General features: G+C 37.9%; 1 protein-coding gene across 1 annotated transcript in view; it reads right to left on the bottom strand.

Moving 5' to 3' along the window:
• LOC108973665 (G1/S-specific cyclin-D1) overlaps nucleotides 1-12406 on the bottom strand; it is a 105315-nt gene that overhangs the window by 8022 nt on the left and 84887 nt on the right. The window contains exon 3 of the mRNA XM_018941067.1: nucleotides 8389-8563. Within this exon, the coding sequence (XP_018796612.1) occupies nucleotides 8389-8563 (175 nt within the window). The remainder of the gene's footprint in view (nucleotides 1-8388; nucleotides 8564-12406) is intronic.

Genomic DNA, 12406 nt, shown 5'->3' with positions numbered 1-12406 from the left:
AAAAGAGAGAAATTGAACTGACTGAGCAATTTCCAATATTGTGTTATGGAAATCTGTTGCAATTTAATAAATTTTTATAACAAAAAAAAAAAAAATAAATTTATAAAAAAAATTTGTTTGCAAAAAATATTTTTTTATTAAAAAAAACAATGTTTTTGCATTTTTTTAATTTTTAATCTTACATTTTCAAAAGCAATAAGTAATTGCCTCAAGAAACGATCACACTGGGCGCTGCGCGCTTTTCGCTGCAGTCCGTTACATTAACAGCAGACTGACTGTATTTGCATTCGCACATATTTGAGCGACCGGAAATGGGCGTAGAAATTATTGCGAGACAGCGCAGCGAACATAAAGTTCAGACGCAGTTGTTCATAGATTTCATGCTTGCACATTTTCATAAATGATGCACACATACACAAGCATATATGTAGGTGAGTACTCGCATGTGTTGCAGTTTTGTAACTTTACAAGCTCTAAAGACGCCTGCAGGCGCTCGAATTGAAGACGTGCACAAACGAAAAAAAAAAACAAAGAAACACAGGATTACTAACAAAATGACTATTAAACCGAACCATATAACGCACGCACACACATGAACGGCGCATAAAACTCACGCATATGTATAGCGCATTAAGTCTCCAACAATCGTCGGTCGCCACGATGTGCACGACGTTGCTGCTTTTTACAGTTTTAATTAGCAATGCAATGTTAAGCAAGTCGATGCTTCATCGGCGGCGATTCGTTGCCGTTGTTATTGCTATTATTACTAGTATTGTTCTTGCTATCGCCAATGCATATGGTGTAATGCATTTACGGCTTTCAATATGGTGCCGGCGGCGGTGGTGAAGGGCAGCCGCAGCTAATTGCTCGTTAAGTAAGGCAATAACTGTAAGAGACCTTTTCGCGTAGCGACCCTGGCCCCACCGTGTACCAAGTTCAAATCCCGACCTAAATACGTGTGAAGTGCGTGCAAAATCGCCACAAAGATCCAAATAAATACCAAAACATAACCTAATTTGAATGTTCAATGAAAATGACAACAATATCACAGCGAAATCGTCTGGCAATTTCACTTAAAGTCCTTTCGTTCACCTCTTTGAGCAGCCGATATTTGAACCACACTGCCTTTGTGCTGCAACACAATCCTACGTCTGCGCAATCCTTTACCTCTTCCGCTGCCATCCGGTGCGCCGCATTCCACGCAATCTTCCATGTAATGAAATGGCAATGAACACAAGCACCAACACACATACATAGAGTGTTGAAAAAGACATAAAAATGAAGCCAATTATGTTGAAATTCCTTGAAGGTCTCGCTCGCTTGAACAGCTTTTGGCGTGCAACAATCGGCGCTGGGAGACGCGAACGAGTGAAAAACAAAAACAGAAACAAAAATGTCGTTCGATTGGGTTTGACAAAAACATAAATAAAAAACAAAAAAACAAATGTGAAAATAAAATCACGAAACATAAATGTAATATTTGCACAGTAGTGTCCATGGTTTTCGAAAAACCAAACGCTTTTCCAATGAGTTTTCAACAGAAATCACAAAGAAAAATGTGTTATGTTTCCGATAACTCTCCTCTCCTAAGTAGTGAAGGCAATTGAGACTTACTACCTAACTCCACGCACTACCTGCGTCAAGCAAACTACCAGCATGGCTTCCGAAAAGTGCACAGCACCACCAAAGTACTAAGCGTCATAAATGCCCAGATAGTTCGTGGCCTCAACAAAATCCTATCTTGAGAGTGGACGATCTTCGTAGCGTTGCACATGTCGCAAGCTTTCGATACACTCAATCACACAACACTCCTTGAGGACATCGAAAAGTATGCACGGACTGAAGAGATGGACTATAAACTAAGTAAGCGATCGGCAATCATCCGTACTGTGTCGAGGTAAAAACTCTAATCTGAGAAGAACTAAACAGTGGGTTACGCAGGGTGGGCTCCTCTCCCCGTTGCTGTTTAACTACTACAACCACCAGTCGCTAATATTTTATGTGTGGCACTCGACAGGCTGTGTGCTTTCACTTCTAATACCGCGGCGCTTACTGCCTTATAGAGCCACAGCAAAATTCTAAGTCGCTAGCTGGCAGCACAAACCTTGTTGATAGCATACAAGGCTATCGGGGGCCGGTCCTTAACTACGCCGCACCAATATGGTCGCCTTGATTCAGCTTCAAACATGTCGGAGCACTGCAACCTGTACTATTACTGGATGTCTCCTATCGAATACAGTGTTCAGGCAGTATTCTCACGCAAAACCACCGTTCACACATGCAAGCATATCCTCCATACAACAGCAACAACACCAATAATAGTTGGATCACAACAGTGGTGTTCGTTGCGACATTGTCGCCCAACTTCTTAAAAGGTATGAAATAACAACACCAACGGATCACTGTAAATGACAGAGACACCAAAAATGTACAACAACAAAAAGAAGAAAGTACAACAATTGCAGCAGTTGAAAGTATGCTATAGTTGTGGCGGCAAGTGAGCGACAATCAAAAGGTGAATCGCACTTAAAAACAATAACAAATGTGTGCAGCAACAAAACGCAAGAGCCTACAAATGCAACAAACAAAGTGCAACAACAACAAAAAAGTGCAACCAGCAGCGACAACAGCACGGAGCAGACCAGGCAGCAGCAGCACACTATACATATGCAGGTGGGTGCGTGTGTGTGTGTGTGTGTGAACGATTGACTGCGCAAAACAGGCAACAGCAACGGCGCGCCAGTAAACGCTTTTTTGTCTGCGTGTTTGTAGTTTCGTCTCTTTTTGTTGTTTGTGTTTTTGTCTGCGCTGTTGCCATTGAAGCAATAGGTGGTCGCTGAGAAATGAATTACGATCGTTTCACATTCGTAATGGCATTCGCATTTTTGCGTTTTCTGTTCGCCTTTTTTTGCTTTGCTTTTCTTCTTCATTTCGTTTTTTTTTTTCGTTTTTGAATACTTTTTATTTTTGGATAAAATCACAACAAAGTGAGCGAACTTCCTTCGGTGTCGTCTCACCTTTGTTGGCAGCAAAAAAAAGATAAATAGGAAAAAAAAACACAAAAATAAAAACAAAACAGTTGAAAGACACAGCGCATCCTTTGCATTTCTGCGCCGCCACGAAGAATCTGGATTTCGTCTGCTTTGAAGGCTTCATTTGCCACTCGTTATAAGTAGGTGCGTCTGATTGTGTGCGCATATCTTTTTTATTGTGAAGATGGTTTCAGCGCCCATTATTATATGTGAATGTGCGTATGTATGTATGTATACCGGTTTCCTTGCCGCTGTTGCATGCCGCAACACATTCCTGCATATTGTTATTGTTGTTATTATTATTACACTACGAATTTTATGCAAATGCGATATGGGCATGCTGGTGAATGCGTGCGCCGCCGAAAGCAACAACAAAACAAGAAAAAACCCTAAAAGATGCCCTTCACAAATAAAAAAAGGATTCAAACAAAAGCTTATTTTTTATCAGTTGCTATATGCTATAGTGATCCGAACAGAGCATTTGGCTTAGTTCGGAGGTTGTTGCGATATTTTGGAGTAATCTAGCAAAATTTCGTGAATATATCTCGTCAAATGAAAAAGCTCTCCATACAAGCAATAAATTCTGAACGCACATTTTGTATGGCAGCTATATGTTATAGTGGTCCGATATCGGAGGTTACGACCAATAAACAGCGTCTTGTGGAGAAAAAGATGTGTGCACAATTTCAAATCGCTATCAGACGGACAAACAGACGGTACTGACTAAATCGACTAAGCGCAACATGCTGACCATTTATGGTATATTACACAATGTGATTGGTAGCACTGGGGATAAACGACTGCAACAACCACTATGTATTGACAAAATAATCTTTTTCTATCGAAAATACTTTGTCGACTACCCAATATATATGTATATTAGTTATTTATGTTGAGGGTATTTAAGCAACAATAACAAATATTATAAAAACACATTCAAAGACATACAGCTATGCTTAAGGGGGCACGGGGACAAAAAGCGCTGTAAAAGGATTGCGCGCCGCCGCCAAGCAGCGCCGAAACGGTGTAGTAGTAATTTCTTGTATGTGTTATGTCGTCAACTCATTTGCCAGCGACATTTAATTAAGAAATTAAATTGGCAAATTTATGCATTCAATATGTGGATGTGTGGGTAGTGTGAACGAAAGTGCTATGACTGATCCGCACATTCACACACACATACCTAACTAAATATATCAATAAGCGCTCAATAAATGTCGACACACACACACACAAACACATGTGCGTATGTGTGTATGTGAAGCAATGTTGCATTGGAAATTAGCTCAAATTACCTGTACGAAAGCAAAAACAACAGAGAGGCGCCGCTTTTGATTGAAAAAAAAAAAATTCCATGGAAGGCATTAAGCCCAACGCACAATTTAGTACACACACACGTGTGTATGTATATCTATAAATATATATATATATATATGTAAATATGTATATTTATGTGACTACCTACTTCTGCGCTATATTATAAAATCATAAATTATTTTTTGAAGGTTTATGGGACATTTAAAAAATAGCGAAATCGTGATCGTGAAAGGGCTGAACCTTTTTTTGTATTTCAGTTCTCTGTGCTGCGAAAAAATTTATTTGTAACCCGACACTTTTACGTAGTGGGAGCCGCCACTACACAATTCAATTTCATTAAGGGAAAAAATTGTGAAATATTCAAATAGGGGGACAATGAGTGTGAGAAGGATTCCCTTAATTTTTTTGGCATGCGTTACCTGCTACTTACCTCTTTTGAGACTGAAAAACATATTAAAAAGTTAAAAAAAAAACGAATACTGCTTTTTTTTTTTACAAATAAAACACTCTTGGGCTTCAGTGACCGTAATAAAAAATATCTATTTATTTTTGTTTAATACACGCAATATTTTAGCTCACCTCTGCAGCTAATAACACGCGGCGTTTAAACTGATAGGAACACTAATGGGCAAAACATAGGCGAGTTTTCATTTCTATTGTTAATGAATGTTATATAGTACGTTATATGACAGCTATTTGCTCTAGTAAAACGATCTGAATAATTTCTCTGAAGATTGTAGCGCTGTTTTGAAAAATATTCTCTACCAAATTTCTTGAAGATGTCTCGTCGAACAAAAAAGTTGTCCATACAATAGCTTTATCTGGATCGTTGTTTGTATGACAGGCCAGTACCATATCCAATAGTGATCCAATATTGGCGGTTCGAAGAAATGCAGCTCCTTGGAGAGAAAGGGATGTATGCAAAATTTCAGCTCGATAGCTGATAAGCGGCGTCGACTTTCCGCATTTTACGCCGAAATCGAAAATTGAGAACTTAAAAAACATAGCTTTGCAATAACTAAAGTCGCTAATATCGAATTTCGGCTCTTGAAAAGTTAAAAAAAGAACGTTTTGAACCAAATTTTGTTAAGCGAGGATGCCTATTTCTGGCGATATACTCTGAGCTACAATTTCATCTGGAAAAACCAACGGTTTGCTGTGGTTTGTGGGCCGATAGAATCAACGGTTCATATTTCTTCAAAAATGATACCAGTGAGAAGGTAACCGTCAATGGCGACCGTTATAACCGACTATTTGATGCCTGAATCAGCGAGATCACCGATATTTGGTTTCCACAAGCCAGCGACACTTCCCACACATGGAAGCAATCAATGGATCCATTGAGGGAACACTTGGTCGATTGGCGACCAATATCAGGTGATATCATATCGTTAGACTTTGTCCTGTGGGGACATGTAAAATCTAAAGTCTATTCGGACAATTCCGCTTCGATTCATGACTTGGAGCAAAACATCACGCGCGCCATTCACCAATTACCAGTCGAAATGGTCGAACGAGTCGTCGAAAGTTGGACTCAACGGATGAACCATCTGAAACGTAGCCACGACAAACATTTAAAAGAGATAATCTTCCCTCTTCGGAACCTCAAAATGGATCAACCTTTATAATGTTAATAATATTGTAACATACAACTTTTCACTGCTTCTTTTAAAAATTATTTTTAAGAATAGACTTTCTTGGGTATAGATTTCTTATGTTCTGCACAATACTGTATAAAAGTCAAAAGGCTCTACTCGCGAACTCATTCATAGATTTACGGAGAGTGTTACCAATATTTGCTTTTTTTTAACATCATATTTCATTTTACCATATTAGTAGGAAGCCCCCCGAAAAACATTCGCTATTTAAGCCGACCTCTTCACTTCAAAAGAACATACGTGTATTCCGTTAAAGCAATCGATTGGGCACCGCAATAGCTTGCTTTTGACATATTTATAGCTATTTTATATAGCTTTTAAATTTTTATTATTTTACTTTTCTTTTTTATACAGCTGTTCCACGCGACTAAGTTTCTGCCAACCATTGAAGAGGATGTTCCTGTTATACAAACAGAGATTAACTGCCTTTTTTGGTGAATATTGGCGGCACTTTTGTGATGTTTCAAATTGATTTCGGTGGCTGTTCACATTATGAGTTTTTGGGTATAAAATTTCATACCGCCACTGTTTCAATTTGGTAAACGCTTGACTTAGCCACGTGTTAGTAGAAGAATCCTTACATCAAAATATTATATTTCCATGGTAGATACAGGCGTACGACATGTTTTTGGAAAGAGTATTAGAAAAATGTCAGTTTAACGCTGGCCCAGTTGAACTTATTTGTTTTAGTTTTGACAATGCTAGATTAATTGAGGATCTTGTTTACAGTAACCTGCTAACGTACCATATTTTCGGAATAAGTAGCATCATTTGCGGCAAATAACGTTTGAAGAAACGGGAAATAATTTCTGGATCAACTCAAGTTCTCATATTGTTAATTTCTTATATAGACCTTCTTCAAAAATGTGATATTTGAAAATTTTAGCGATCTTCAAGTGAACACGCTTCACGATCCGGGACTATTGATGCCTTAAAACTTAGTTCCTAGAGATGTTCGTGATCAACAAAAATTTACGATCCTTCAGTGATCTCAAAATGAACGATCTTCACGATCGACGACCATTGATGAATTAGAACTTAGACCACAGAGTTTTTCGTATTAAGCAGTCAGGATACAATATGGTCAAGGATAAGTAAGAAAGTAGCAATTCACTGTCAAACTGTGTAGAACATATTTGAACATTTCTAGTACTAACTAATGGCTGAATGATATAATTGAAAGGATTGCGAAGACACTCACCTAAGTGAGACCTTTTCTACAGCTGCACATATTTATACAAACTATGTTTCATTGAAATTGATTTCTAGAAAACCAATTTACTCTTCGCTTAATGACACCGCAACTGTAGACAACTTTAAGGTATAGCAAACCTTGCAAATGGCTCATGGACTTTGTAAAAGGCAATCCTTCGCTTGAGTCAATCAGTAATGAATTAGTTGGAATGCGGTGTAACAGCACAGACGAAAGGCCAGACAAATCTCGGTGTCGGTGTTTGAGGTTTTGCAGAACTGTTAGCGCAAACAATTTTCAATGAATACAAAATCAATAAAATTCAATGTTGCCTTCTTAGCAAGGCGCAAACGTGCAACCACAATGCTAATGCAATGCCGAACTTTTAAAAACCGAGAAACTTACGCTCGCCGTGGACGCAATATGAGGAGATCATTGGCATCCTGAAGCCACACGCCAAGCCATTAAAAGAATATTTCATAATGAACGAAACCAAACGAGCATTTGGTGTGTTGCTGGCAGTAACGCATGCGCGTCCGCTACATTTTTCTTTTGCTCATTTGGTGGCTCTTTTTCTTTGATGCTATCGCTTGTCCTGTTGCCGTTGATAATGCCGTGAAAAAGCCGCAGACAGGTTATTTGCGCGGTCTGCGATTTTTATTAATGTTTTATATTTGTGTGCTGTTTTCATTACCCATCTTCCTTTGTACCTTGGCCAGGGCCTCGTCTGTGCAATGCAGACAACATGAAAGCCAAGCGACCAACCGGCTAACCGATCGACCGACCACCTAACGCCAGTTAGAGGTGGGCAACTTCATTCAAAGGATATGCGGCGCATAGATAGCAGCCGAAGTTGGCTGGCCAGCGCACAGCACAGCAGGTAGAGTAGTTTGACCACAATTGCAGAGATTATTTAACTTTGCGGTGTGAATGAAACAGCAAAAAACAGCTGAGCGCGAGGCGCAGTGACAGTGGTTATGAAATATGTTATAAATGGTTATACTAAATATTTCAGTTTGAATAAGAATGTGGCTTAGTTCACTGCCAAGCAACTGGTTTCGAGCCGTTGGTATGCGTTATGAGACGACCGCAGTTCATTCTCTCCAATTGGCAATTAAACTTTTGTGCAGCATTAACACATTTCATTACTTAATTAAAATTACTTAATTAGTTAATTGACAGTACTCACCTTTGGCTGCTAAGCATATGAAGGCCTGCGCATGTTGCCTGACTTTATCGAGACTCAGATCAGGACATTCTTTACTTTTGATGGGCAGGCGGATTAATAACAATTCCAGGAAATCCAAAGGCGTAACGGAGGACAAATCCCAGCCAAGTCGACTGAGCACGTACAGTTCCCATTTCTGGAAGAGAGCATAAAGTGAGGTGTGGATTTTGGTAAAGTTTTTAAAGCAATTCAATTTTTAAAATATTCAGAGGTTCTCCAGGAGATCGGCTACAGAATCAAATTAAATGAAAGAAAATTGTATTTCAGTTTTGAGTTGAAGTAACAACGCAATAGAATGTTTCTTTAATTTTTAATTGGCTCTTAATTTAGTCAATTAACGAATTGACCGAAATAGAGTGGTAACAAAATATGCTAATTGATTCAATTCAACGAATTCCTGTAACCCATATTACCTTTGTTTCGTTCAACTTAGTTTCATTTCAATCAAATCAAAACTATTGCCAGCTAGAAGCACGAGAGCGCTAAAAACTTTGAAAAAATGGGCGTGGCCGGGCGTGGTTTAATGTACATATCTCCTAGGCCACTAAAACTGCAATACCCAAATTCACTTAGGACAATTATTATAAGAACTCTTACCGACAGCGAGATAATGGAGAGGATTACCCCGCATACTCCCCAGATAACGGTACTGTTAAAAACTACTAAAATAAATCAATAACTAAATACGCCAGAGACGTTAAAAATTACCTCCGAGAGTAGGCTTTATGGGTATAAAAATTTGGGCAATGGGTGTGGCACCGCATTCTTTTTTATTAAATCACATATCACGACCGATTTCACCTAACGTTACATTTTCCGATACAACCAAAACTTTTCAAGCCCTAGGTACCGAATATGTAGACCCAGTATATATACTTGACTTTTGATATACCTAGCTTAGGTCCCATTTAACAAGTAACATCCGGGTAATTGTATGTGGCGCTCACCGCAGTGATCGCTTCATTAGTATTTATTTATTCATTGAAGGTAGTATTGGAAAAAATAGATTAAATCGGGTCGATACTACAAACTGCTCCAATATACTCTGATATGATTTTAGTTTTTCTAACAAACCAGTGTATGTTGGCCATTCATAACTCGAGCTCTTGAATTGGCAATGGAATTCAAATTTCCTTCCATAACTCGAAGTTGTTTTTGGACTATGGTGATTCGAGATAGAGAAGTTCCACTGTAAATAGCAGCTAGCGCCCCCTGGTGGCCATTTATATGTCGACTGGTGCGTTAGAATCTGCTATCTTTATTGATTGTCCAGTGAGAATTTCATGACATTTCATGGATTGGAGTGAAGTTATTGCGTTTTAAGAGTCAGAATGTTGGTGTTATCGTTGCAAAAATGTGCTTCGAACAAAGAGCCAACAGAAATTTTGTTTTAAAATTGGTAAAATTTTTACCGAAACATTTCAGTTGATGAAACAAGTTTATGGCGATGATTGCCTATCCCGTAGCAGAGTGCTCGAGTGGTTTCAACGTTTTCAAAGTGGTTGCGAGGAAATAAATAACGATCAACATATGGGCCAATCAAAGTCCATGATCACCGGAAAGTCTGTCGTAACTGTGTGTGAATTCAACAAAAATGAGCCGAAAACATCCTTGAAATTCATGGAAATGGAATTAAACATATCCAAAACATCGATTTATTGCATTTTGATCGAGCATTTATGCTTACGAAAGGTGTGTGCTCGGTTTGTTTTGCAAAAATTGACTGGCGACCAAAATTGCTCTCTTCGATCGACGCTTATTTGACCAAAACTCACATTTTAACCATTAACCACTCCCCGCATTCACCTGATATGGCACCGTGCGACTTCTTCCTTTGCGGAAAAGTTCATTTGCCCATTCAAAAGGCTTGCACCGGCATACTGGCGGTCATACCGGCCAACGAGCTAAAACATTCGTTTGACATGCTTTTGGACCGTGCAAAAAGCTGTATTGAAGCTAATGGAGACTATTTTGAATAAAATTAATTGATTTTTGCCGAAAAAAAAAAACTATTTTATTCTGTTTTTTTTTTTTAAGTCCTGTTTACTTTGGAAATCACGTTGTATAATTGCTTCAATTCCGGCCCTTAAGGTATTTCCCTGGCTTTGATTCTTTCGACTTGTAAGAGCGTAAAATTTGCACTTACACCCGAGATTAGTGCTTCCTTACTTCTTTATTTTACTTGAATTAATTGTCTTACTTTGAAGTTAGTTTAAAGGACATTGTTTTTTTTTTAATTTTTAATTATTTTTTACCTCTTCAAAGTAGCATATATAAAGAGTTTATAATTCGAAAACAAAAAACGAAACAATTAAATACCAAAACTATTAAACAATTAAATGTTGTAAAAAATTTTAACGCTCTTAAATAATCAATTTGACAGCGGAGGTGATAATTCAGTGGGTTAATGAGTAATGGCTTTGTAATAATTGAGGAAGTCATTACAATGGAAAACGCGAAAATTTAATTTATTAACATGGTTCGACGAAAAAACTCAAAGAAAAACCTAAACGGCATTACAAAAAATATAATTAATTACAAACTTCTGACATTTGTGCGATCGGTCAACACCACAAAAGTACAAGCACAGATCACACATAAATTCGTTTGCAATAGCTAAAAGTTAGATTTATGAGTGCGCTTAGAACAATTATACATGTTTTCGATTTTTTAAATAAACTGACTTTATGCAACTTTTTATTGAAGACTGTTTAAGGCATACTTTGTATATAAGCGCACTTGTAAACGGGTCTGGCAAGCCGGTCGCTGAATGGAAGCAAGCGTTTATTGAATTTTTATAAAATTTATGCAAAAATTACCCACTTCCAAGTTGTCCCCGCATGCGGATTATATCGGTTATAAAAAATGGCAAGGCAAAAACAATTCCGTTGTTAATTGCGACTGATAAGCGGTGGGGGATATTACGTATGCGCAAGCCAGTGCAACTTTTTTTCGATTTTTCGATTTTTCTACTTTTTTCTTAGCACTTTTTTGCCGCTTCTCAACTGGAACTTAACGCTGTCTGTTCGTGCTTTTTACTCCCCGCTTTTTCTACTATTGTTTCGCCGCTGCATTATTAGGAAAAACCCAAATTGATTGCGCCATCGCCGAACACTGGCACCGCGTGGCAGCTTTTTACGAGCCCGACCAACGTTAGTTAACATACACATACATGCATATCGTATAAGTACTTATGTATATCTATATAAAGTTAAAATTTACATATTTAATATTAAATGGTAATATTAGCTGTTTTGCAGTTCTAGTTGTTTGCGGCGTTAGCGATAAGAAATTAGAGTTTTTTGCCATTAGTGGCACTGCCAGACTCGGCTGGTAGGCTTGCTACATAGCAGTGCAATTGTAGCATTTCGGCTTTTTGCAGCGGTGGCAGCGAGAACATGTGTAAGCGGTGTGGCAACAATTAGAAATTGGGTTAGCAGAACATATGTGCCACAAAATGTTGCATAGTTATTCATAATTAGCTGCAACAAGCTGTTGCAATAACAACGCTGTTATCGACATGCCTACATAGCTGTTACATGCTTTATAGAGCGGCACAAACGAGCATGCTTTGATAACAGTAAAAACTTGCGTGAACCCAGAAGTGTAACTAAACTTGAAAATAAAAAAATCTATTTCAAAGGTTCAAATATAATAAATATTGGTATTGGAAGTATAAAATAATGAGAATTAATGGGTTGAGTAAAATTTTGTATTTTTCAATAGAAAATTCATAAAAAAAACAAGTAAGGAAGGGCTAAGTTCGGGTGTCACCGAACATTTTATACTCTCGCATGATAAAGTGATAATCGAGATTTCATTATCCGTCATTTACATATTTTTTTATTTTGCTGTAAATTAATCAGATTAGATCAGTTTGTGTTCTTTGAGTATTGAATTCTATTTTCATTTATTTTAATTGCATTGAAAAGTTATAGTCCGATCACGACAATTTTTCCACAAGGGATACCTCAGCTCA

Source organism: Bactrocera latifrons, unplaced genomic scaffold, assembly GCF_001853355.1.
Source record: "Bactrocera latifrons isolate USDA-ARS-PBARC rearing strain unplaced genomic scaffold, ASM185335v1 scaffold_5, whole genome shotgun sequence".
Classification (NCBI taxonomy): Eukaryota; Metazoa; Arthropoda; class Insecta; order Diptera; family Tephritidae; genus Bactrocera; species Bactrocera latifrons.
The sequence above is the reverse complement of the archived record's forward strand: the minus strand, read 5'-3'. Positions and strand labels throughout refer to the sequence as shown.